The sequence below is a fragment of the Cebus imitator genome, unplaced genomic scaffold (assembly GCF_001604975.1).
Source record: "Cebus imitator isolate Cc_AM_T3 unplaced genomic scaffold, Cebus_imitator-1.0 Scaffold171, whole genome shotgun sequence".
Taxonomy (NCBI): Eukaryota; Metazoa; Chordata; class Mammalia; order Primates; family Cebidae; genus Cebus; species Cebus imitator.
In genome coordinates, this window is record NW_016107486.1 from 295399 (window position 1) to 322109 (window position 26711).

The following is a 26711-nucleotide window of genomic DNA, read 5'->3' on the forward strand; positions in this document are numbered from 1 at the left end:
ATCGGTGGAAGACTGTTTCAATTACTATGGCTTTATTATAACTCATTACCTGCTAGGACAAGATCTTCCAATCTTACTTTTCTTCTTCAAAATTGTTTTAAATACTGTAAATATTTTTTTCTACATAAATATGAAAAACGTTAGAACGGCAACTTTAGCACACATATATAGCTTATTTTTAAAAATGAACAGCAACTCTATACTAGCAAAATGAAAAAAAATTAACCGAATAAATGAGTAACTGAATTAACTAACACCAGGCTACAAAGTTATACAAGATTAAAAGTTATGAAGTACTACTTATTATACCTAAATGATATTACCTTTTTTTGGCAAAAATATCTAAGGCTTTTGCTTTTTTGAAATGCAAGCTTTCCCCTATACTTAAGTATATTCATTATCTTACTGTTTTGGTCAGGACAAGAACTGAAAAAGAGAAAATAATCTTGAATTCAGAATGAACAATTCTTGTTATATGTATTTTCCCATATATGTTAGGAATGTTCTGTAACTTTCCGAGAAATAGTGACTTGAACTAAATACTAAACTACTACCAAGCCCCAGGTGCATTTTTGGATGTGTTTAGTCATTGGGAACCATGGCATTTCTTTTTTCTGTATTACAAACGGTTACACTCACTCTCTTTGAGTATTAACATTGGAACAGAAGACCTCCTGTTCTGTGACTGATTGGCAGGCAGAAATGACACGGACAGGAAATGGGAAATGGTTCAGGGTCTCGGAATTCCCCCGGCTGCCTAATTAAGTGGCTTGCTATTTGGAAGTTTTTAAAATGTTTGTCCCTTGGAGTTCCCCAGAGAGAAGCAAGCATCAGATTCAATGGGCAAAGAGCGTCAACTTCAAAAGTCTTTGTCATACTACAAATATTTACTGCATGCCATTGTGTCTATGGCACCATGGAGGGAGTATGGAGGTGGATACAAAAGGTCCATGACTAGTAAAAGCCAAGGGTTTTTAATCTACAAATTTTCTAATACCTAAGTATTTAAAAAAATTGGGCTCCTCTGTGGTGTATGTACAATTATATGTGCGTGTACACCAATATACAGGCAGACGTATGTATTTCATTTTATTGAAACATTCAGAAAATACCAGGGAGTGAAGCCTGGCTTGCAATACCGTTCCCGTTGCTAGCAAGGAGCAACTGAAATAACGACACTTTTCCTCAGTGTATAAGCACTGTTGGTCTCCGGAACAGAAAACCAAAAGTTTAAAAACAAGATATTCTAGTTGATTATAAAACAATTGTCAAGTCTTCAAAATTATTCATCTGATGCTTCCTACTTTCCAGCGCTTCGCTTTTTTCGATTTGCACAGCCAACTGTTGGACATTGACGCTACACAAACGGTTACAATTGTTTACTTAAGCAAAATATGCCACCAGACTGACGCCATCCTCAAAATGCAGTCATCTCGACGACGAGGGAAGGCATCACACTAGGGGAGACTTGCCAGGGCCAGACCATAACCCTGAGATGACACATGGTAGGACGCGCAAAACCACCGGCGCCAGGGTGTTTCCGCAGGGTTTCCAACGATTCAAACGCAGCGGTTCACGTTTTGCCACGTCCCCCAGGAGAATGGTAGCCACAGAGAGAAAGGAAATGTGAGGGGGGGCACAAGCCGCAAGGTAAAGAAAATGAACAAACACCGAGTTGATACGGATAGTCCCCATTCCCCTGACAACCAATCCGGCGACTCCCGTGGGCGCCTAGTGGCCCCGGGCCTCCCTGGGCCACTCGGCGTCTTTCCCGGAGGTTTGTCTCCCCACCGCCTAACCCGCGCTCGGTTTCGCTTTCCCGCCCCAGCCTCCCGGGCGCCCTCCCGCGGCGGCTAACGCCTGTTCCGGGCCGGGCGTGCTGACGTCACCGTGCGTCGGCGTGGGCCCGGCTGGGGCGGCGGGCTTCGGGAGCGCGGAGGCTGATACGAGCCGAGCTGGCCGTATCTCCTTGTCAGCACGGCTGCTTCCCGGCTCTGTGGAGGCCTCTAGGTACCCGCGCAGCTTCCGTGTTTGCTGCGCCCGCACTGCGGTGAGTGCTGCTCCTTCCGGGCTCGGGCGGCGCGGGACGGGTGGAGACGTGCGGGCCCGCGGGGGCCCACTTCCCTAATGTGGTGGCTGGGGGAAGAAGGACCGGGCCTGGGGCCCGTCGGCCAAAGGTTGAGGGTCGCCGGGGGCTCTCTGCTTTCCACTCTCACTAAGGTTTTATTTGATTCGGAAGCCCCAACTTCAAGACTTGCAGTCAAAGCGATTTTTAAAATATGACGTTTTCAAGCCTCCTCTGGCCGCCGCCCACTCTTCTGGCCCTTGGACCTTGACCAAGATGTTTTCTCGCAGCTTTTTGCAAGGTTTTAAGCTTAGCTCTCGGCTTTCTTTTAATGTAATACATTGAAACGAAGACATTTCGGTGGCGCCGAGATCTCAGATTTCATAGTTCCCACTGCGCTGTCACTCCAGTAGTCGCCCGTTGTGTATTGTGAGAAACAGCTCTGGGAAATTATTGGGTAAATCCCATAGTTTCTATTCCTTTCCTTTCCATTCTATCCCTTTGCCCTGCTGCAGTTTGCATAAAGAGAATGCAGCAGTATGGTGCTTGTAGATAAAAATCTTTCATTTAAAGACAGGATATGAGACGGTGTAATTAAAGCAGTCATGGCAGTGGTCATCGTGCCACGACCACTGTTTCACAGACCACTGTGTTAGGTTTTGTTTTTGAGTTGCTTTCTGTGGTTGTTGCTTTGGAATTGCAAGGGAATGGTGGAGTTTAAGAGTTTATATTAATGAGCTCCTGTTTTACTGCGGGTTTCCTAGTTGTAGAGAGACTTGATATTTACACACTAACGTTGCTGTCTGACTACTGCTGTACTGCTGCTGACAGGGTTTAGTGGAGTGTCTGTCCACTAAAGGAACCAATGTTCCGTTGCCTCCAGGAGAGTGCCAGAGATACCTTTAGGTCAGAAAAGGAGAGGAGCGCAAGGACAAAATGTTTTCCCCTGTGAAAATGTCCATTTGTCTTCAAAGTTGTACATTTTCAAAACAGTATAGTTAGTGGTCTGGGAAGCATATTGCATTTATTTATTTTAACTAAGTACTTTTTCAGTTACAAAGTTGTAGTGACAAATTGCTGGAATTAAGATGTATAATCTTTTCTTTTCTTTTTTTAAGACAGAGTCTTGCTCTGTCGCCAGTTGCCAGCCGCCAGTCTGGAGTGCAGTGGCGCAATCTCGGCCCACTGCAATCTCCGCCTCCTGGGTTCAAGAAATTCTCCTTTCTCAGCCTCTCGAGTAGCTGGGACTACAGGTGCGCGCCGCCACGTCCAGCTAATTTTTGTATTTTTTAGTAGAGACAGGGTTTCACCATGTTGGCCAGGATGGTCTCGATTTCTTGACCTCGTGATCCGCCCGCCTCGGCCTCCCAAAGTACTGGGATTACAGGCGTGAGCCACTGCGCCTGGCTAAGATGTATTCTCTAAAGTGTAAATTATTCTTTGACTTTACTGAATAAATTGAAGAGTATGTAAGTTCTATTTGCCATGCAAATACAGTTTTCTAAAATACCTTTTGTTTTTTCTTTTCAGATTTTCAGCCCTGAAGAGTCTCCCTCTCCCTATTTTTCCCCCTGCAGTAATAAATCCCATTATGAAGACCTCGAAACTTTATAAAGGGATATAGTTTGAATTCTATGGAGTGTAATTTTGTGTATGAATTATATTTTTAAAACATTGAAGAGTTTTCAGAAAGAAGGCTAGTACAGTTGATTATTGATACATTATGCTAAGCAGTACTTTTTTGGTAATATAATATTTTGTTAGGCGTTTCAGATAACACTAGAAAGAACAAGTTATATCTTGTGACAAATTGAGTAATGCTTAATTACAACATGACTGATCATTATAGCTGAATCGTCCTTAAATGATGAACAGGTTATTTAGCTTTTAAATGCAGTGTAAAAAGTGTGCTGTGGAAATTTTACGGTTAACTAAGTTTATGGAGAAAATACCTTTAGTTGATCAAGAATAATAAAATTGTATGCAAAGTTAGGCAGAAAGTCGACATGATGCTGCAGGAAATGGAAACAAATACAAATGATATTTAACCAAGATAGAAGAGTTTACAGTCTGTGAACTTTAAGCAAAGTTCATTTGACATCAAACACTGTAACTGGCGCAGGTTCAACAAAGCTTGTGGGTGTTGGCTTCCCCAAAAGTTGTCAGCTGAAGTAATATAGCCCACTTATGTAAATACTCTGATGATAAAGTGTGTGAATTTAGCCTTTAAGTAGTGTGACCATATGAAGATTTTAATTACTTTTGTTTATTGGAATAAAATGAGATTTTTCGGGGTTGTCATATTAAAGTGCATATAGGGAAAGACACCTGCATATAATTTTTTTACCTTGTGGCATAATCAGTAATTGTCCTGTTATCCAGGCTTAATAGCTTGTAACCAAACATAAATAAAAGGCATAGTTTAGGTATTCTATAGTTGCTTAAAATTTTGAGAATATAAATCTCGGTGAAAAATCAAGGAGTTTTAACATTATCAGAAGTGCATTGACTTTTTCTGTGCTTTTGGTTAGTATTATACCGATTATGAACAAATAGCACTTAGGTTACCTACAAGAGTGACTACAACCCCAAAGAGTTGTGTTCTAAGTAGTATCTTGGTAATTCAGGGAGATACTCATCCTACCTGAATATAAACTGAGATAAATCCAGTCAAGAAAGTATAGTGAATTCTACATAAGAGTCTATCATTGATTTCTTTTTGTGATAAAAGGTCTTATTTCGTGTGAAGAAATTTCAAGTGAATGTTTTAGCTATCAAACAGTACTATCACCTACTCATGCACAAAACTGCCTCCCAAAGACTTTTCCCAGGTCCCTCGTATCAAAAAATTAACAGTATAATGGAAGATAGCACGATTTTGTCAGATTGGACAAACAGCAGCAAACAAAAAATGAAGTATGACTTTTCCTGTGAACTCTACAGAATGTCTACATATTCAACTTTCCCTGCCGGTGTTCCTGTCTCAGAAAGAAGTCTTGCTCGTGCTGGTTTTTATTATACTGGTGTGAATGACAAGGTCAAATGCTTCTGTTGTGGCCTCATGCTGGATAACTGGAAACTAGGAGACAATCCTATTGAAAAGCATAAACAGCTATATCCTAGCTGTAGCTTTATTCAGAATCTGATTTCAGCTAGTCTGACATCCACCACTAAGAATCCGTCTCCAATGAGAAACAATTTTGCACATTCATTATCTCCCACGTTGGAACATAGTAGCTTGTTCAGTGGTTCTTACTCCAGCCTTTCACCAAACCCTCTTAACTCTAGAGCAGTCGAAGACTTGTCTCCATTGAGGACTAACCCTTACAGTTACGCAATGAGTACTGAAGAAGCCAGATTTCTTACCTACCATATGTGGCCATTAACATTTTTGTCACCATCAGAATTGGCAAGAGCTGGTTTTTACTATATAGGACCTGGAGATAGGGTAGCCTGCTTTGCCTGTGGTGGGAAGCTCAGTAACTGGGAACCAAAGGATGATGCTATGTCAGAACACCGGAGACATTTTCCCAACTGTCCATTTTTGGAAAATTCTCTAGAAACGCTGAGGTTTAGCATTTCAAATCTGAGCATGCAGACACATGCAGCTCGAATGAGAACATTTATGTACTGGCCATCTAGTGTTCCAGTTCAGCCTGAGCAGCTTGCAAGTGCTGGTTTTTATTATGTGGGTAAGAAGCAAGTAACTCTACATTTTATCAGTTTATTTCGATTTACATATTAGAACATGGGTTTTCAATATTTGTTTGTTTATTTTTTTTTTTCCCCTGTAGGTCGCAACGATGATGTCAAATGCTTTTGTTGTGATGGTGGCTTGAGGTGTTGGGAATCTGGAGATGATCCATGGGTAGAACACGCCAAGTGGTTTCCAAGGTAATTGTTTTGAAAAGGTATTTGTCCAGAAACTCTGCTAACAAAAAGTAGGCATGCTTACGTGATTAAGCTTACATTTAAATGATAACAAAGCCTCTTTTATGCCCTGAGGGATTATCCTTCTAAAAGACCATATTTTAACTGTAATTATTTTGTTGAAAAATATTCTTCTGTGTACTTTTCTTTTAAGTCAGTTACAGTTATGGCCATGCATTTTATTTATTTCCCATTTTTTCTTAAAGAGTACTTAAGGATTACAAAAACATATAAAATAGAACAAAAAGAAGATAAGTTAGAAAAAGGTAAGAAAAGGAAAACAAGAAGGGACATAGAATGGATGCAGGAATAAGGCAAATTAAAAAATGCATTTATTAAGAGCATATCTGGGCTGGGTGCAGTGGCCCACACCTGTAATCCCATCACTTTGGGAGGCTGAGGCAGTCCTTGGATCGTCAGAGGTCAGGAGTTTGAGACCAGCCTGACCAACATCGTGAAACCCTGTATCTACTAACAATACAAAAATTAGCCAGGCATGGAGGCACATGCTTGTAGTTCCAGCTACTTTGAAGGCTGTGACAGGAGAATCACTTGAACCCAGGAGGTGGAGGCTGCAGTGAGCCGAGACTGTGCCACTGCACTCCAACCTGGGTAATTTTAAAAAAAAAAGGCATATCTGACTGCCCGTTTTAATTGTAATTGTAAATTTTCTGTACAGTTTTTTTTATAATCTGTCATTTACCTCCTTTTAGACACTTTGTCTCTAGCAGTGTGTTTTATTATTATATCCTAGAAAGAATTTAGGGGCAGCATTATTGGTAGAAGTAGAATTAGAGATTGTCTTTATGATTGAGTAGCTCTGTGAACTTGGACCACATTGGTAAAGTGAGGAGGGGTTGCCCTAGATAATTTTTTAAATAGTGATAAAATAGGCATAACATAACATTTACCATCTTAACCATTTTAAAGTGTATAGTTCTGTGGCATAAAGTATGTTAATACTGTTGTACAATCACACCACTATCCATCTCCAGAACCTTTGCATCTTCCCAAACTGAAACTGTCTACCCATCAAGTACTAACTCCCCATTACCCTTTTCCCCAACATCCTGGCAACCACCAGTCATTTTATTTCTTTTCTTTTCTTTTTTTTTTTTTTTTTTTTTTTTTTTTTTTTTTTTTTTTTTTTTTTTTTTTTTTTTTTTTTTTTTTTTTTTTTTTTTTTTTTTTTTTTTTGGAGACATTCTTACTCTGTCATCCAGGCTGGAGTGCAGTGGCACGATGATCTTGGCTCACTGCAACCTCCACTTCCCAGGTTCAAGCGATTCTCCTGCCTCAGCCTCCCGAGTAGCTGGGATTACAGGTGCCTGCCACCATGCCTGGCTATTTTTTTTGTATTTTTAGTAAAGACAAGGTTTCACCATGTGGGGTGGGCTAGTCTTGAACTTCTGACCTCAAGTGATCTGCCTGCCTCTGCCTCCAAAAGTGCTGGGATTACAGATGTGAGCCATCACCCCCTGCCCCACCATTCTATTTGTCTCTATTGGATTTGACCACTCTAGGCACCACATATAAGTGAAATCATAATACAGTATAGATTATGTTTTACCTGTGAGTGTCTTTCACAATAATGAAGAATCTCTTGAACCCCTTGAGGAAATTAAAAAAATATTTTCTTCATTTTGTATGATATGTGATGAAAAAGAAACTTGAAGTAACAAATACTTTATTATGGATCAGTACATTGTTAAAAAGTTGTATGTTAAAGTTATCTCATTAATATTCATAATATATCAAGATAAATTTTAATGTTTTTATACTCTGAAAAGTGATGTTTTACTTAAATTATTAATTATTTTTAAAATTATATTAAAAAGCATGTCTTATCAGACTTTTAAATGACTTAATTATGCTGATTCTATGGGATTGTATACATTTAATTTGAAATTTAATTCATGTTGTGGTATCAAAGACAAAAACAGCTTCCATATTCTAGTATTGGAACTACTACATTTTGTACTTTATAAAACAAAAACAAAATCTTTATTTTCGTAACTTGTGTTTTGTTTTAAATGATTAAATAAGGGTGAAGATGTAGGGGTGCATTTTGTAAATACTTCTATGAAAACAACACATTTCTTTTTTCCTTTTTTTATTTTTTTGAGACAGAGTCTTATTCCATCACCTGTCATTGCTTAGTGCAATGGCAAGATCTCAGTTCAGCTGCAACCTCCACCTCCTGGGTTCAAGCCTCAGCCTCCTGAGTAGCTGGAATTATAGGCGTGCACCACCAAGCTCAGTAGTTTTTATATTTTTAGTAGGGATGGGATTTCACTATGTTGGCTAGGCTGGTCTCGAACTCCTGACCTCAAGTGATCCATCTGCCTTGGCCTCCCAAAGTGCTGAGCTTACAGGCATAAGCCACTGAGCCCTGCCCACATTTCAGTTGTGAATAATCTTTAATCTCAGTAAATCCATCACCTTATATAGTAACTTTTTTTTTTTTTTTTTTTTTTTTTTGAGATGGAGTCTCGCTCTGTCACCCAAGCTGAAGTGCAGTGGTGCAATCTCAGCTCAGTGCAGCCTCTGCCTCTCAGGCGATTCTCCTGCCTCAGCCTCCTGAGTAGCTGAGACTACAGGTTCATGCAGCCACACCCAGCTAATTTTTGTATTTTTAGTGAGATGAGTTTCACCCGGCTGGTCTACAACTCCTGACCTCAGGTGGTCCGCCCACCTTGGCCTCTCAAAGTGCTGGGATTACAGGCGTGAGCCACTGCACCTAGCTGATTATATGATTTTTATCCTTCATTCTGTCAATGTGTGGTATCATATTTATTGATTTGCATATATCATACCATCCTTGCATCCCAGGGATAAATCTCACTTCATCGTGATATATGATTCTTCTAGTGTGCTGCTGAATTCAGTTTGCTAGTATTTTGTTGAGGATTTTTGCATCTGTGTTCATCAGGACTATTGGCTTGTAATTTTCTTTTCTTATGTTGTCCTGGTCTTGCTTTGGTATCAGAGTAATGCTTGGCTTTGTAAAATAAGTTTGGAAGTATTCCTCCTACTCCTCCTCCTACTCCCTTTCCCTTCCTTCTTCCTCCTCCTCCTCCTCTCTCTCCCTCTACCTCCTCTTCTTCTTTTTTTAGATGGTGTCTCGTTCTGTCACCCAGGCTGGAGTGCAGTGGCATGATCTCAACTCACTGCAATCTCCACCTCCCAGGTTCAAGTGATTATCCTACCTCAGCCACCCACGTAGCTGGGACTACAGATGTGCATCACCATGCACCACTAATGTTTGTATTTTTAGTAGAGATGGGGTTTTGCCATGTTGGTCAGACTGGTCTTGAGCTCCTGACCTCATGTGATCCACTGGGCTTGGCCTCCCTTAATGCTGGAATTACAGGTGTGAGCCATTATGCCTGGCTTTGAATTCTTAAAATGCAAATATTATTTTGCTTGATAGTGTCCTATAATTCAGGTAGGCTTTCTCCACTATTCTTTTTTTTTTTTTTTTTTTGTTTTTCTTCTCTTGACTAGATAATTTCAAATGACCTGCCTTTTAGTTCATAGGTTCTTTCTTCTGCTTGATCAGGTCTCCTATTGATGCTCTCTATTGCATGTTTTTTAATGTTCTTCAGCTCCTGAATTTGTTTCTTTTTATTATTTCTGTCTCTCTGTTGAATTTCTCATTTGTTTGTATATGTTTTTTATATCATTGTCTGTGTTCTTTTGTAGCTCACTGAGTTTGCTTGAAACAGTTATTTCTAAATTCTTTATCTTTAGTTGATAGATCTCCATTTCTTTGGGGGTGGTTACTGGAAAATTACTGTGTTTCTTTGGTAATGTCATGTATCCTTTTTTTTTTTTTTCCCCGTTCTATTTCTTGTGGACTTGTGTTGTTATCTGCGTATTTGATGGAAGAATTACTTCTAGGCATTACAAACTAGTTTTTGTTTTGTTTTGTTTTGTTTTGTTTTGTTTTGAGGAAAGACCTTTGCCTATGGATGAGTGTGAGGCACCAGCCTGTAGGTGTGGTAGTTCTAGCTCTGTGAAAGACCCAGCACTGTAAACTCTGTGCAGCTGTATTAGCAGATCATCATCAGTGAGGATTGCAGGGGTCCTCAACATCCAAGGGTGCACGTATCCATACCAGCAGCAAGGGTTTTTTTGATATATAGTGGCAGAGGTTGCTGGGGACGTCTTGATCACTTTTTCTCCCATGGGAGATGTCATGGCCAAGAGGTTTCTTCTTGACACAGGTTCCGGCTTTGGGCTCCGTTGTGTTGCTGGTGGTGGCAGCACTGATGTCTCTGATGGCATGGACACCCGTGGAGCAGCTTACAGAGCTGAGGTTTGGAGTGCAAGTGCCGGCAGAAAGACAGTGGCTCTGGGGTTCAGGATGTTGACTGCCCTGCAGCAATAGTGCTTTTGGTGCCTCAGATGTGGGTGCACATACGGCAGCCAGAGAGCTGGGAGCGGGAGAGTATATGATTAGAGCAGCCACAGAGCAAGGGTTTTACATGCATAGTACATGTGAAGCAGCTGTGGCTCTGAGGTCCCGGGCATGTGTAGGGTGAGGGGACTGCACTATCTCTGGACAGTGCAGTGCAAGAGTGCTCCTTTTCAGGGTGAGGAGTGCAGTAGTATCTCCTTCTCCAGGGGTTCAGAGCAGCAGCGGGTGTTGGTTACCTTAATGGTGAAAGCTGTCAGTGTTCTCTGCAGAGTAGGCTGCTAGGATTGGCATCAGTGAATACTATGGAATCCACTGTGAAACCTACAGGAAGTCTATGGCTATCTTGAGAGTTATTGGATGTCTCTGGGGGCCTGCTCTGGGGAGGAGCCTAGCAGTGTTGCCACTGAGGACTGTGATGGCACTCACTGCATGACTGATACAGATAGCCTTCACCCCTTCTCTAGATGTCTCTGCTAAGCATATCTCCTAGCTGTTCTTTCTTTGTGGTTATTCTCCCTTTTTTTTCCCCACTGTATTGCTGTAACCTAATTGGGCTATTGCATCTTCCCAGAGCTGTATTTGTTTGTGGATAGCTGCGTCTTTGTTGTCTTTTTTGGGTGGAAGAAGGCTATTGTCTCCTAGTCTGCTATCTTGCTGACATCACTCTTGGAAACTTTGAGCTGTGCTTTTCATTTCTTTAACATTGACTTTTGAAGAGCGGATGTTTTCAATTTTGATGATGTCAGTTTATCAATTTTATCTTTTGTGGATTATGTTTTTGATCTTTTATCTAATAATTCTTTACCTAATATAAAGACAAAAGGATTTTTCTCCTGAGCTTTTTTCTAAAGTTTTATTACTTTGGGTTTTATATTTAGGTATATGATCCATTTTTACTTTACTTTTGCATATAATATGGGGATAAGAGGGTTTTTTTTTTTCCATATGAGTATCCAATTGTGTAGTATCATTTGTTGAAGAAACAAAAGGAATAGAATGGATATAGATGGTATGTGAACTTATTGGAACATCTTTGAGAAGCCCTATCAGTTTAAAAACAAATATTTGAGAAACACTGTCATATTATACATAGATAAAAATATTTGATTCTATATTTTTTGGAGGGAAGGTAGTTGATTGTGGTTCAAATGTAATGGAAGGGTGAGCATTAAAGAAAGATTAGCAATTAAATTGTGAGAGATTACATTTTAGGAATACTGAGTTAATAGTATGTGAAATTGTTAAGTAGTCCACTTTAAGTGCAAAATAAATTGTGTATAATAGCATTTTTCAGGAGTCAGCTTGTTCCCCTTTGTGGATACACATGCCTTTCTTTTTATTGTTGTGTTAATGGATTGAAATAGAAAATATCATGATATATAACATACAGTAAGATGTATATTTTTTTAATGATAATTTTGTTCCTGTTATGTATGTGTTCTGGGTTGTGATATAAATTGTTTTTACTGTGAAGTACGATAAATGATCTGAAAACCATTTTTCTAGAATGATGAGGTTATATTTGATATGAAATAATTTTAAAAAATAATTTTCCTCATACGTTTTAGGTGTGAGTTCTTGATAAGAATGAAAGGGCAAGAGTTTGTTGATGAGATTCAAGGTAGATATCCTCATCTTCTTGAACAGGTAAATACATTTTTAAAATTAACAACATTGAATTCTGCTTTATAATAACAAAAATATTATTAGGTTGGTACAAAAGTAATCGTGGTTTTTGCCATTGAAAGTCATGGCAAAACTGCAATTACTTTTGCATCAACCTATATTAGAAGTTATACTTATTTCTGGCCGGGCGCAGTGGCTCACGCCTGTAATCCCAGCACTTTGGGAGGCTGAGGTGGGCAGATCACAAGGTCAAGAGATCGAAACCATCCTGGCCAACATGTGAAACCCCGTCTCTACTAAAAATACAAAAATTAGCCAGGTGTCATGGTGTGCACCTATAATACTAGCTACTTGGGAGGCTGAGGCAAGAGAATCACTCGAACCCGGGAAGTGGAGGTTGCAGTGAGCCGAGATTGCGCCACTGCACTCCAGCCTGGAGACAGAGCGAGACTCTGTCTCAAAAAAAGAAAAAAGAAGAAGTTATACTTGTTCTTGTTTTATTAATTGTAGTTACATATTTCATTCATATTAATGACACCTTTGATTTTTATTTTGGTAACAAACTTGATTGTTTAGGGCTTTTTAAAAAATACTGTTTTTTGTTTTTATTATTTTGAAAAATCATTTGTGCTGCCACTGTACAAATTTGTGATGGATTGGAGAAGGCTCTTTAGTGTCTCTTTGCTGTTTTCCAGAAAAACAAACAAAAAGTAACTTGTTAGGACCTGACACCCTTTGAGAGTAACCCCAGTTAAAATTTTACTTTCCAAATGGAGTGATAAACCACTAATACATTTTTCTGCTTTCTTGAAGCTAGACAAATGCTTGAATTCTAATTTAGGATAACATGAAATTTAAGGAAATCTATGTGTTTAGGTAAAAGAAAGCAAAGTGATGGTCATAAATCACTCAGTTCTCAAAAGAGTGTATACACTTACTTAAAGTAAACTTAGTTTAAAAGTGATGTTCCTTTCAGATTGTTGGGGATTTCTGATTTTACCTATTTTCTCTTGTTTCATAGCTGTTGTTAACTTCAGACACTACTGGAGATGAAATTGCTGATCCACCAAGTATGTATGAATTAATTTTAAATATAGAGTGGAAATTTGTATAAGAATTTTGGGAATGGACCAGGTGCAGTGGCTTACACCTATAATCCCAACACTTTGAGAGGCCGAGGAGGGTGGATCACCTGAAGTCAGGGGTTTGAGACCAGCCTAGCCAACATAGTGAAACTCCGTCTCTACTAAAAATACAAAAAATTAGCCAGGGGTTATGTGCCTATAGTCCCAGCTACTCTGGAAGCTGAGGCAAGAGAAAAGCTTGAACCAGGAGGGGGAGGTTGCAGTGAGCTGGGATTGTGCCACTGCACTCCAGCCTGGGTGACAGAGTGAGACTCCCATCACAAAAAAAAAAATTTTTTAGGAATCAAACTATGTATTTTTAAAAAGTGTTTCTGAAGCCATAAGAAAAAAAAACTGGGAACTTAGGTAATACTATATATATACAGAGAGAGAGAGAGAGAGAGAGAGAGAGACAGAGAGAGAAAGAGAGAGCAAGAGGGAGAGTTGTTAATAATGCTGGAAGATCCTAAAAATATACTAGTCTTTGTTCTCGTGCTATACTTAACACTTTTAGTGCTGACATTCCAACTGGAGAAATGAGACACAAGCAAAAGAAAAATAAATAGCCCAAAGTAACACCAAATAAGAGGTGCAAATAATAAGCCCTCCAGAAAGGAAAAGGTGGCCGTGAGCTAGCATGATTTGGAAAAAGTCGTTCACATATGATTCAAGAATTGGACTAGATGTTGGGTATTTAAGTCACGTATGTTGTATTTCAATGCAAGGGCAGCAAATAGTATAGCTTTTGATTAGAGCTTAATGTTAGCCACATCTGTCAGTTTATGTAATATACATATGTTATCTAAAATGGCTAAGGTAATAATCCATTGTTTTATGTACCAGTCACATCTACAAAGGGCCATTCTGTTTGTGGCACGGCATTTTAAGAAAGATATTGGCAGATTTGTTAACAGGATCACAGAAAGGTGACCAAGATGTATACGAGTCTTAGAAACCATGGCTCAGGAGGATTGCATGAAGGATTTAGTAGTATTTGACTGGAAAATAGGAATACAAGTACCTGGGTACATGACAACTATCTCCTGTGTAATAGACCTAGAAAAGATAGATAGCAGTGTGAACTGTTCTTAAAATTTATAACCACTGCTGTCAAGTAGGCTGCCCTGCAGTTCTACCATAGTTCCTAATAAAATCACTTTGTCAATCTTTAAAATGCCTATTTCTTGTTTTCTCCCTTGATAATTTTCTAATACTCTCTTCCCACCTTACTGTCAGTTTATAACCTTGCTTCTCTAAGAAAATAGAATCCAAATGAGAGTTGCTTTATTGTCTCACCAGCAAAACCACTAGACTATGTAATTTATCCATGTACTCTTCTTTCTGTTCGTTCATAAAAAATGAATTGTCCTTGCCCTTATCTAAGGCCGATACGCTTGTCCTCTCTTCCATCCCTTACTGTCAACTTAAGAATGTTACCTTGGCAGTGATATACCCTCTCTCTCGAGTCATCAATTTTTCCATCTCTCCTAAATCATTCATGTTAGCATATAAACATAATGTACTTTTGCTAATCCTAGGAAAACTTCCATGAACCAATGTCCCTATCCAGCTATTATCTCATTACTCTGCTTCCCTTTACAACAAAATACCTAGGAAGATTTATCTATGCTTGCTTTCTTTTACTTCCTCACCTTTCAGAATTCTTTCTTTTACTTGTTCTACTAAAAACTGTTCTTATCATGGTAGCCAAGTACTGCCATGTTAGCAAATCTACTACTTGACGTGTTAACCAGCATTTGATAATCATTGAGTGCTTTGTCTTTCTTTTTTTTTTTCTTTTTTTGAAACAAGGTCTCATTTTGTCACCCAGGCTGTAGTGTAGTGGTGCGATCATGGCTCACTGCAGCCTTGACTTTCCCAGCTCAGGTGATTCTTTTACTTCAGCCTCCCAAGTAGCTGGGACTACAGGCATGCACCTCCACATCCAGATAATTTTTTTTTTTTTTTTTGTGTGTATACAGAGTTTTACCATGATTCCCAGGCTAGTCTCAAACTCTTGAGCTTAAGCAATCTGCCTGCCTCAGCCTCCCATAGTCCTGGGATTATGGGCATGAGCCACTACACCTGGCCTCATCTTTCTTAAGACACATTTTTTTGCTTGAATTATCAGACCCCGTACTCTTGGTTTTCTATTTCCCTGGTTGATCCTGAACAATTTCCTCTGTTGGCTGCTCCTTTTTCAAACTTTAAAATGATGGTTCCCCTCAAAGCTCAGCTTAAATTTATTTCTTCATTTCCTGAGCCCCAAGCTGGAATGTCCAGCTGACTGTTTAAATCTGTGCTTGGCTTAACAGACATTGTAGAGTTAATATGACCAAACCAGAAATTTTCTTCCCATTCTTCATCCCTCAGATTTGTCTTCTTTTGTCTTCCTCATCTCAGTGGTACTCATTTCCTAGGGTTAAAAGTTGGCTCAAATTAGGCATCATCTCTGATTCTCCTCCTTCCTTTAATTTGTATATTTAATCTGTTAGAAGTCTTTTCATTTCTGCCTTCATAAAATATCCCAAATCTGACTACATCTCACCATCTCTACCACTATTAACCTAATCCAACCTACCATCATCTGTGTCTATCATCCTAACAAGTCTTCCTGATTCCAGTTTACCCCATTGAAGTACATCTCCACCTAGCTGCCAGAGTCATCTTCTGAAAATACAAGTCAAGTTTTATCAGTTGCATGCTTAAAACACTCCTAGAATATTCTAGCAAACTTAGAATAAAATATAAACTCTTAGGAAGGCTCTACTCATCTGGACCTTGTCCTCCTCTATTACATTCTACCACCTTCTTTCTGTTTGTTGATCATGTCAAGCTTTTCCCTTAATTTAAGTCTTTTATACTTGCTGTTCTCTTTGCTTAGAAGACATCTTTGAGATATTTCCATACCTCATTCCTTTTTCCCCCTAGTATTAATAATTGCACATTTAATAGATGTATGCATTCTTCATAAGGGAAAGAAAAAGAACTAAATACTGTAGGCAATGCCAAATTCCCCTCTGATGCTTATATACAGTTCCATTTCTAACTTCTAACACCAGAGCTTCGTAGCATGGGTTAGGTATATACCAGTTTAGTTCATTTGTTTATTTTTAAATTTCTTCACAGTAGTCCATCATATTGCATTTTATTTATCCTTACCGAGAGCTATTTCTGTTATTTTTTTTTTCCTGGTGTAAATATTGCTGTAATGATCCTCTAACGTGTCTCTTACCCTGAACATTAAGTATTTCCTGAAGGCATGCACTTAAAAGTGAAATAGAGCTCACTCCTTCTTATTTAAGTCTTTGTTCTGGTGCCATTTCTTCAGACAGGGATTCCACACATGTTTAAACAAGAGAGTACATTGTTGACATTGTACATTTATATGTTCATTATAACAGTTTCCCAGAAGATGGCAGTAGTGTTTTGAAGAATTACGTTATTTTGTATTTTACACAGAAGTATCATATGGGCTAGCATTGACTCTTAGCAGGAAATGCTTTCCCGTCGACCGTATCTAAAGTATCTTCCTGCTTCCTGGTTTCTTTTAATGACTTTTAACTACTTTTTTCTTCAGAGCACTTGTCACTATCTAAAATCATATTGCTTTAATTACTTCTTAAGCCATACTTTTTCACTACATCTTCTGGGTGATCTTCTATTTTACTGCACTTCCCATTTTTGTTTATGTTATTCTCTCTACATCAGCTATCCACTTATCTAGACCTTGTCCATCCTTCAAGTCCAAACTCTAATGTTACTTTTCCACGAAGTCTTTGTGATTTTCCTCCACTTTCCTGGGTGCAGAAGATTATTTCTTATTTCTAAGTTTGTGTAGCATATTGGTATTCAAAAATGACCATACATCAGAATCATTTGGGAGAATATTTAAAAGATACAGATTCCTAATTCTTTTTTTTTTTTTTTTTTTTGAGACAGAGTCTCGCTCTGTCACCAGGCGCCAGGCTGAAGTGCAGTGGCGCAATCTCGGTTCACTGCAGCCTCCGCCTCCTGGGTTCAAGTAATTCTTCTGCCTCAGCCTCCGGAGTAGCTGGGACTACAGGCATGCGCCACCACACCCAGCTAATTTTTGTATTTTATCAAAGATGGGGTTTCACTATGTTGGCCAGGATGGTCTCTATCTCTTGACCTTGTGATCTGCCCGCCTCGGCCTCCCAAAATGCTGGGATTACAGGTGTGAGCCACCACGCCAGACACAGATTCCTAATTCTTATCCTTAGAGACTCTTTCATTAAGTAGGTCTAGGATGTAGCCGGAGAGGTGGGTTTTTAAAAAAGTATAGCAATTAATTGTATTCTAATTTGACCATTATGAAGTTTAAACTTCTATTGGAGTTATAGGTAATTGATGTTTATAGCTCATCTCCTTTTCAGAATGTGAGAGTAAAGGACGAATAATAAAGATTGTGTTGTAATAATTTTTTCCATAGGTTTTGTAGAGTTTAATATTAGCATGTGTCTTTTCAAATAGTTATTCATTTTGGATCAGGAGAAAGTTCTTCAGAAGATGCCGTCATGATGAATACACCTGTGGTTAAATCTGCCTTGGAAATGGGCTTTAGTAGAGACCTGGTAAAACAAACAGTTCAGAGTAAAATCCTGACAACTGGAGAGAACTACAAAACAGTTAATGATATTGTATCAGCACTTCTTAATGCCGAAGACGAAAAAAGAGAAGAGGAGAAGGAAAGACAAGCTGAAGAAATGGCATCAGGTATTTGGGAATGTTAGTCATTCGCATTATTTCTCAAAGGAGCTCTTAGGACTGTCTCACGTGTTGCAGGACAACATGCTTGTTTCACATCCACTAACTGCTGGTAGTACTCCAGTCATTTTGAAACCATCCCTCCTTTTCTACCCCTCTCAATTGCTTCAAGTTGAAAACCGTCGACTACAGCTTTTTTCTGTATGTTTATTTTCTGATGAGATTCCCTGATTTATGACAATCAGAGAATTTTAGCATAATAAGCTCTTTCTTGAGCTGTATTGCATTTCTTTCTCATACATAACTGATGTAAATTGTTTTGAAAGAGCAAGATGTTAAAGTTGGATGCAGGTCTTTTTTTCTCCTTTTTTTTTTTTTTAAGTTTCTGCACATCATATTTTTAATATGATATTTTACTTTCTAATCCTTGCTAAGTGATCCTCAAACAAAAAATAGAACTTAGTATGAAATTCTGGGGTTTGATGAGAACTACCTGCCCAATCCAAGGATAACAGGGAAACTGATTTTTCTATTCATCCAAATAGTATTAAGTCTCAGCCCCTCAAAACAAGAATTTTGAGTAATCATTTATTTCTTCAATAAATTTTTATTGAGGATGAGCACCAGTGCCAAATACTGTGCTAATCATAGTGGTTGCTCTCCAGGAGTATATACTCTAGCTAGGGAGACTAGTGTGCAAAAGACAAGGTTAAAGGGCCAGCAGAGACGTGAAGGTTGCATATGAATTGGAGTATTGGGTTGGAAGATGCTTTCTTTTTAAGCTTGTATGTAAAGATAGGAATAACTTGAGTACCCTATGGCATGACCATGTAGCAAAATGTTTAAAGTCTGGATTTCCACACTGAAACAGCTCCATCATCTACTAACTTGGCTATTTATTCAACCAGACATCGGCTTTCTCATCTGTAAAATGGGGATAGTAATAGTACTAATCCCATAGGGTTACTGTAGCAATTAAATGAGATATTGCAAATAAAACACTTGAACATAGCTCCTAGCACATCAGTTTTTTTTTAAATCATTAGGTAGATTGACTTGGGAAGTGGGAGGGACTCGGTGAAAGAAAGGGCCTAAGACAAGTCAATTTAAGGATTGTTAAGTAGTAATAAAATCCAGCTAAGGTTATATGAAATCGCTGTCACCTTAGATTTATGACTTTCCCATACTTTGTGTGGGTCAGAGAATAGTATTGAATTACAGATTTGGCAGTGTTAATAGGGGAAAGGCCAAGTAAGGAATAGGGAAGACAAGTTAAAAGGATAATATAGAGAACCTCATTGAAACACCTGAGTGATACCTAGATTAGAATAGGATGTTTGACGCAAAGCCAGGATACAGCTCTTGTGCAAGTAGAATTGGGAATGACATGGAGATCTTGAAAAGGTGAAGAACAAATTTGTTAGCAGTGAGAGGAGTGATTAAGGTAGAAGAAGAAGTTGTGGTCATAGAATGGAGTTTTATAGTTTTGAGATTAATATAGAGTGGTTCACTTCTAGAACGATGTAAAGGAGAAGAAGACTTCTGTTTCTATAATTTATTTCTCATTAAACTGGTACTTTGTATAGATGTACTCTTAAGATTTTTTCTGAAAATAGACAATTAAATTTTATAATGATTTAGACACCAAAAGAAGAATCTACCATATTCCATTGATATAAATTAACTATGGAGTTTTATGGGATGCAATATTGAAAAACATTTGCTTTTTTTAAAAAAAAAAGTCAGACTTGATTCTTACGTAGTTGTTTTTAATTGCTATAAACATAGACATTTATGAATAGTAATGGTCATTAACTATGTACCACATATTGTGCCCAATGCTTTACATGTGTTATTCAATCCTCACAACTCTGAGGAAGGTACCGTTATTACAGATGAAGAAACTGAGGTCTATGGGGAAAGATTAGGACACATGGCTAGTGAGTGGGCTCAGCCAACACTGGAACCTAGGTCTGTGTTGACTTTACTCCTCAAACCTTACAACACTACAATGCTGCATCTTAGGTATGGGGTGTTGAAAAGAACAGTGGTCTAGGAGACCTGGTTCTGCAGCTTATTCTTTCTATCATCTGGGACATGCCACTCATTCTTTTCTGAGTCTTTTTTCTCCCTATGTGAAAATGAGAGGCAGTAATACTTGCCTTGTTTAATTGACGGGATTGCTGTATCAAATGAGACAAATTACTATGAAAGTACTTACAAAAGCAAAGTGATATAATGGAAATATAAGTCAGTATTATATAGCGTGGGATAAATTTTTACTATCTTCTAAAAATGTCTTTCAACAAAATAAAGTAAAAGTAGAATTCTAGGACATGTGAATATATAGACTTAAAAGTTACAGAAACAGACTTCTCTGGAAGTTTTCCAAAACAATAAACTTCAAAATGCAAACAAGTTATTTTGTTGTTTTTTGAACTTATTTAGTGCCTACAATATTTGTAGGTTTGGTTATTAGTGACTATATAAGTATAGTTAAAGGAGTTTAAAATCTAATGGATTTCTTTTTCTTTTTTTAATGAAGATGATTTGTCATTAATTCGGAAGAATAGAATGGCTCTCTTTCAACAGTTGACGTGTGTGCTTCCTATCCTGGATAATCTTTTAAAGGCCAATGTAATTAATAAACAGGAACATGATATTATTAAACAAAAAACACAGATACCTTTACAAGCAAGAGAACTGATCGATACCATTTTAGTTAAAGGAAATGCTGCAGCCAACATCTTCAAAAGCTGTCTAAAAGAAATTGACTCTACGTTGTATAAGAATTTATTTGGTGAGTTTGTTGGGGAAATTATTTTAGACATTCTTAGGACTATGTTCATCTCTGTTTGACAAGCAAATAAATCCAATTAGCAACTGTATGTATTTCACTTGTTCCAAAAAAGTGGCCTTTTATTTCCCAAGTAGTATGCCTAAATGTAACAGTTCCTGATAATATATAGCTACAATCTACATCATTTCATAAATAGGTAGTAGGTGAAGCAGTTTTGTATTTAGTAGAGTGATGCTTTTTATATGTTTTCTTTCCTCAGTGGATAAGAATATGAAGTATATTCCAACAGAAGATGTTTCAGGTAAAACAAAGATTTAAAACCAACATAAACTGTTACCCTTATTTTTTTTTAATGGGAAATGAAGTGGAAACAGTATCACTCAAGTTATTTTTTGTTACTAGGTCTGCCACTGGAAGAACAATTGAGGAGGTTGCAAGAAGAAAGAACTTGTAAAGTGTGTATGGACAAAGAAGTTTCTATTGTATTTATTCCTTGTGGTCATCTGGTAGTATGCCAGGAATGTGCCCCTTCTCTAAGAAAATGCCCTATTTGCAGGGGTATAATCAAGGGTACTGTTCGTACATTTCTCTCTTAAAGAAAAATAGGCTATCTATTAACCTGTATAAAAAAGTCTCTAAAATATTGTTGAACACTTGAAGCCATCTGAAGCAAAAAGGGAATTATTAGTTTTTCAATTAGTAACATTCATGTTTTAGTCTGCTTTGGTACTAATCTTGTTTCTAAAAAGATGATATCATATTTAATCTTAATCTGTTTATTTACAATGGAAGATTTATGTTTGGTGAACTATATTAGTATGTATGTGTGGACATAAGAGGAATTAAGGGAGTAGTGTCACGGCTTGTTATATATCACTTCAGGAATTACTGGATTTGGTATTCTTTCAGAAAGCTTTGAATACTAAATTACAGTGTAGATTAAAATAACTGGAAACCAGGAACTCTGGAGTTCATCAGAGTTATGGTGCCAAATTGTCTTTGGTGCTTTTCACTTGTGTTTTAAAATAAGGATTTTTCTCTTATCTCTCCCCTTAGTTTGTGAGAAACATCTCAGTAAAGTGCTTTAAAACGATTGTGTTACCAGAATTTTTTTTTGTCCTGATTTAAAAAGTAATTTTCATGTTTCTTCATTGTACTCAAATGCCAGCTAGTAAGTAAATAATTGCATTCATGAGAAATTATTAACAAGTGTTTTAAAAATAATGTTATTTGGGAAATTTCTTTAGATGACAGTCTCTTGTTGCTTTGTATGTTACAGATACAATGTTGGATGAAAAATGAATCCAACATTAATTTTGAAAAACTCTTAATAAATTAGATAAATAGTCATTGTTTTCAGACATTTGTGTAATTGCTTTGTTGCATAGGTGTTGATGGGGTGAGGAGGTGGCATACAGGCAATGAATGGTAAGTACCTCCTTTCTGGGTCTAGTCATATTTGACCTTTCTTAGATTTGGCTCTGTGGCAGACTTCTGAAGCAGGTGGATAAGGAGGTCTAATATTAAAAACTCTCCATTTTTCTTCTCACTTCACAACTCTTTTAGATTCCTTTAGAGAACACATGGGAAGAGTGAATGAGAATTTCTGTATCCTCCAGTCTCTTCTCTTGCTGTTGTTTCTATCCTGATATGCTGATGCATGTAAGTCCAAATGCATATATACCTAGGTTCAAGACCTCATAAGAGAAATGCTCTCCCAGCCATTACAGAGGGACTATAAAGAGGGAATTCTTTTTTCCCCAAATTCTGTTGACTCAGAACAATGTTAAAACATTGTTAACTTTTCTCTGCCAACCTGGCCTATGATTGCTGAAGGGATAATTAGCTCCCTCAAAGAATCAAACTAAAAGTTCTTTAGTGAGAACAACCCAGTATATCTAAGTCGTAGAACTAAACCCCCTTGTCACAGGATACTATTAAATCTTTTTAAAAACTCTTCTCTTTTTTTCTTTTTATTTTGCTTATAATAGCTGCTCTATTGAGGATCCCCTGTGTGTGCTAAACGCTTTAAACAATTGAGATGTGCTATAGGTTCAGTGGTATTCCCCCAAAATTTATATGTTGAAGTCCTCAGTACCTCAGAATGTACCTGTATTTGGAAATAGGGGCTTTAAAGAGGCAGTTAAGGTAAAATGTTATTATATAGTTGACTGTTAATCAACATAATTGGTTTTCTAAGAAGAGATTAGGATACAGATGGACAGAGGGTGACTATGTGAAGATACCTGAGAAACAGGCCTCAGAAGAAACCAAACCTGCCAACACCTTGATCTTGGACTTCTAGCTTCCAGAACTGTAAGAAAATAAATTTCTGTTGTTTAAACAACCCAGCCATTGGTACTTCGTTATGGCAGCCCTAACAAAGTAACACAGGCTGCCATTAATAGATACTTTAAAGCACATTGGCTTTGATCCTTTCAGCAATTTGCAAAGTAAGATTTGAACACAGATCTGCCTGACTCCTTATCTTGTGTTTTTTGAACAAACTGTCCTAATAAGCTATATTGATCTTTTTTTAAATTACATGGGCTGCCATCTAGTATAACTATAATAACTTATGATTTGCCTTCTATTTATAAAAGAGTTGTCTTACTTGGTTTTATTCAGCTAGTCAGTTTTAAGGACTTGTGTGTTTTTCATAGTAAAAATAATGCAAAAAATATAACTAAACACAATGTAATTTATACTTTGTCTGCTTGCCAAATTCTCACATGGACCTGGATTTGAGATTAGGGTTTTAGTCTCTTTTTTGCCCTCTTAATAATAATAATCAGTGTCCTAGTAGGTGCTCCTTATGTTGAGTAGACAGAAGAATGTCAGATGCTTTGTTAGGTTTATTTATTGCCTTCCATAATCCTCAAAACCCTAGGAAACATGATACCTCTTTTTTACAATACAAATGTGGAAATTGAGGTCCAGTGAAACTATGTAAATTGCTAGAGATAACAAGTGGTAGAGTGTGAATTGTAAACAGCTCAGGTGGAAGTGGCTCTATAACATTTACATTTTTAAAAAATCTCTTGCTAAACCGTACTTCAGGTTTTGTTTTGTTTTGTTTTGAGATGGAGTCTTGCTCTTGTTGCCTAGGCTGGAGTGCAATGGTACGATCTTGCTTCACTACAACCTCTGCCTCCAAGGTTCAAGTGATTCTCCTGCCTCAGCCTCCTGAGTAGCTGGGATTATAGGTGCCCACTACCATGCCTGGCTAATTTTTGTATTTTTAGTAGAGATGGTGTTTCACCATGTTGGCCAGGTTGGTCTTGAACCCCTGGCCTCAGGTGATCCACCCATCTTGGCCTCTCAAAATGCTGGGATTATACATGTGAGCCACTGTGCCTAGCCTGTACTTCAGTTTTCTACTTACTTTTCTACTTGAAGAAAGGGTCACTTTCTTCACTGTCTTAACCTACATGGGTAGAAATCATATGATTATTAGTTAGGCTTCTCATTTGTTTCCCACATTTTCTTTTAAAAGAGCTTAAGTGCCAGAGCTGAATAGAGTTTACTCTTGTCAACACTAGCAATCTGAGAGATTTATTGCTTGTTGACTGCCATTCCGTAAGTCAAAGGACAACTGATTGTCAGCTTTGAAGACACACCTAAATTTTTTATAGAGGTATAGCATTTCAATGCGTATCTCCTACTATATGTAAAAAACAAAAAACAAAAATACGCTATCAGTACATAGTAGCAGTTCTTTCAACCCTTTGGGGGCTCTGAAAAAAATTAAAAGTAAAACTAAGATGCTGGCTTGGTGTGGTGGTTCATGCCTGTAATCCCAGCACTTTGGGAGGCTGAGGCAGGCCAATCACGTGAGATCAGGAGTTTAAGACCTGGCCAACATGGTGAAACCCTGTCTCTTCTAAAAATACAAAAATTAACTCTAGGGCATAGTGGTGGGTGCCTATCATCTCAGCTACTCGAGAGGCTGAGGCAGGATAATTGTTTGAACGTGGGAGGTGGAGGTTGCAGTGAGCCAAGATTGCACCGCTGCACTCCAGCCTGGGTGACACAGTGAGACTCTGTTTAAAAAAAAACCCCAAAGCATAGAAGATGCTGTTTGCTATTTTCACTGTGCCAACACTTGTAATGATTGGTGTAGACACAATTGCAGTCAGTGGACCAGCCTTTAAGAACCACTGGTGTATGGTAAAACCGTTAGCCTCATTTTTTAAAAAAAATGAATCTAAGAAGAATTGTATTGAGGGAGAACATTTAGTCTTATTTCTTGAGATTTTCTTCGACATAGAAGGAACTCTTTTTGCCCCTGCACTTATCATCTTGATACTTTTGGAAGAGAAATCAATCCCATCTTTTTTCTTTCTCTTGGGGTGCCAGCTTGTCTGAAGAGAGTATACTCCATCCTTCTGTGATGTTGGCATCACAGGGGCCTTTCTTAGTTTTTCAGTATTGCCAGTGACTGGTAAAGTTTGTTTCCTTCTAGCATTCATATTAGGAAATCTGCACGTAAGCGTTGTCCTCCAGATCTTTTATCGATGATGAAGAGGTTTTCATTGTTACGTGATGACTCCTTTTACCTTTTATTGGTTCTAAACTTGGGTAAAAGATGTTATTTATTGAGCCCCACAAGTCCATAATAGATTCTTTTGCCTACTTGGTCTGTTGGAATGTGTGTGATTATTCAGGGGAAGGTTTAGATAGCTTAGTAGAAATACAAAGACTATGGTAATAATTGATCATTGTGCTAGGTCCTGTTATCTTTCTGGTATGGTGTCCAGATAGGCTTTAACCAGTGAGTTCTTGGAGCTTTTAAGCCTTAGCAGCTCTGATAATAAAGGATAATAGGTAAAGAGCCCTGAATTTCAAATCCAAAGACCTTGCCTCTAAGCCTAGTTCTACCATTTAATGAGGCTTTTGGCAAGCCCTTTACAACTCTTTCTGATCCTCAGCTTTTCTATGAGGATGAATTTCTGCCCTCTTTCTTCCTCACAGGGCTGTAGTGGGGTCTAATGTAGAGCTGCACATGGTGTCTGTGTTCTTCATTAGTGGGCTATGCTAAAGACAGTGTCATAGGTCTGATTCCCAAGTAGCAAGCATCCTGTTTCATATCAGACCTGGATAGACTGAGTTATAGCATTGTGTTCCACTCAGTTTTTGTTTGTTTTGTTTTCAGGCCAGGTAAATACTCTAGAATATATGTTTGTTGTAAAAGTTTCAAACAAAATTAGTATATAAAGTAAAATGTTTGAGTTTCCTTTAATTACCCCCACTGCTACTTTCAGTCCCCTCCCTGGTAATCACTGTCAAATTTCATATGTATTCAGTGTATGGAGGTATGTATATACACACATGCCAAATACATGTGGTTATAGGAATGTTCTTAAGGTTACTTTTTCACTCAGTAGTAGGTCTTGAAGATCTTTAGCTTTCTATGTCAGTAAATAAGTGCCCAATTATTTTTCTATAAAAATAGAAGTCATAATTTCAGCTTCAAAGCTACATGGAAACTAAGAGATTTTCCCTGTCCTATTTGATATATAAAATCTCTTTATAGCATTTCTGACTAGTACATGTATAATCTGTTTCAGACAGAATTCATTACTTCTTGAGGAAACTTACCCATTTTGATGCTACTTTGGTTGCTAGAGTAATTTGTAGTATAGCACAATTCAGGATAATTGGAGAATATTTTACACACACACAGGTGAAAAAATGGGATCAGGTCTAGAGATTAGTTGACACATGTGAAGGCACAGAGGTGCAAAAGAACAAGCATTGCTAGAGAACAGGGAGTTGTCCTATGAATTAAAACATATGACTCTTATTTTACTGAGATGTGGAGATATTTTAATCCAAATATCTCCACGCCTCAGTAAAGTAAGTGCCATAGGAAAGGTTCAGATAAAGTGCCATGGGGATTTTTTTTCAAATAATTTTAGATGAAATAGCGTCTCAATTGGTTATTGAGGATTAAATAGGGTAAATTATGCAAAGTTGGAGAATGGAGTTACTGGGAAGTATTTTCTAGGCAGA

At 37.9% G+C, this 26711-nt stretch overlaps 1 protein-coding gene across 4 annotated transcripts; it reads left to right on the forward strand.

Moving 5' to 3' along the window:
• The first annotated feature begins 1078 nt into the window (after nucleotides 1-1078).
• On the forward strand, nucleotides 1079-22057 carry BIRC2 (baculoviral IAP repeat containing 2). Of its 4 annotated transcripts, none has more exons than XM_037744388.1 (9): nucleotides 1079-2050; nucleotides 3596-5757; nucleotides 5860-5959; nucleotides 11987-12065; nucleotides 13066-13114; nucleotides 17663-17905; nucleotides 20625-20696; nucleotides 20956-20997; nucleotides 21099-22057. In XM_037744388.1, exons 2-9 carry the CDS (start codon nucleotides 4863-4865, stop codon nucleotides 21290-21292), a joined length of 1674 nt encoding a protein of 557 aa, XP_037600316.1. In that variant the 5' UTR covers nucleotides 1079-2050; nucleotides 3596-4862; the 3' UTR covers nucleotides 21293-22057. The 4 variants fall into 4 exon arrangements, with proteins under 4 accessions (XP_037600316.1, XP_017400246.1, XP_017400245.1 ...); XM_017544757.2 differs by having other exon boundaries at nucleotides 20442-20696; nucleotides 21099-21786; XM_017544756.2 differs by lacking the exon at nucleotides 1079-2050 and adding an exon at nucleotides 2404-2522 and having other exon boundaries at nucleotides 20442-20696; nucleotides 21099-21786.
• Nucleotides 22058-26711: the final 4654 nt, after the last annotated feature.

What these genes read in the sequence shown, in the direction of transcription:
- BIRC2 (XM_017544757.2), top strand. Translation starts at nt 4,863, where the DNA reads ATGCACAAAACTGCCTCCCAAAGACTTTTCCCAGGTCCCTCGTATCAA. An exon ending in TGAAATTGCTGATCCACCAA is followed by an intron (nt 13,115 to 17,662) that starts GTATGTATGAAT and finishes CTTTTCAAATAG; the next exon opens with TTATTCATTTTGGATCAGGA. An exon ending in AGCTGAAGAAATGGCATCAG is followed by an intron (nt 17,906 to 20,441) that starts GTATTTGGGAAT and finishes TTTTTAATGAAG; the next exon opens with ATGATTTGTCATTAATTCGG.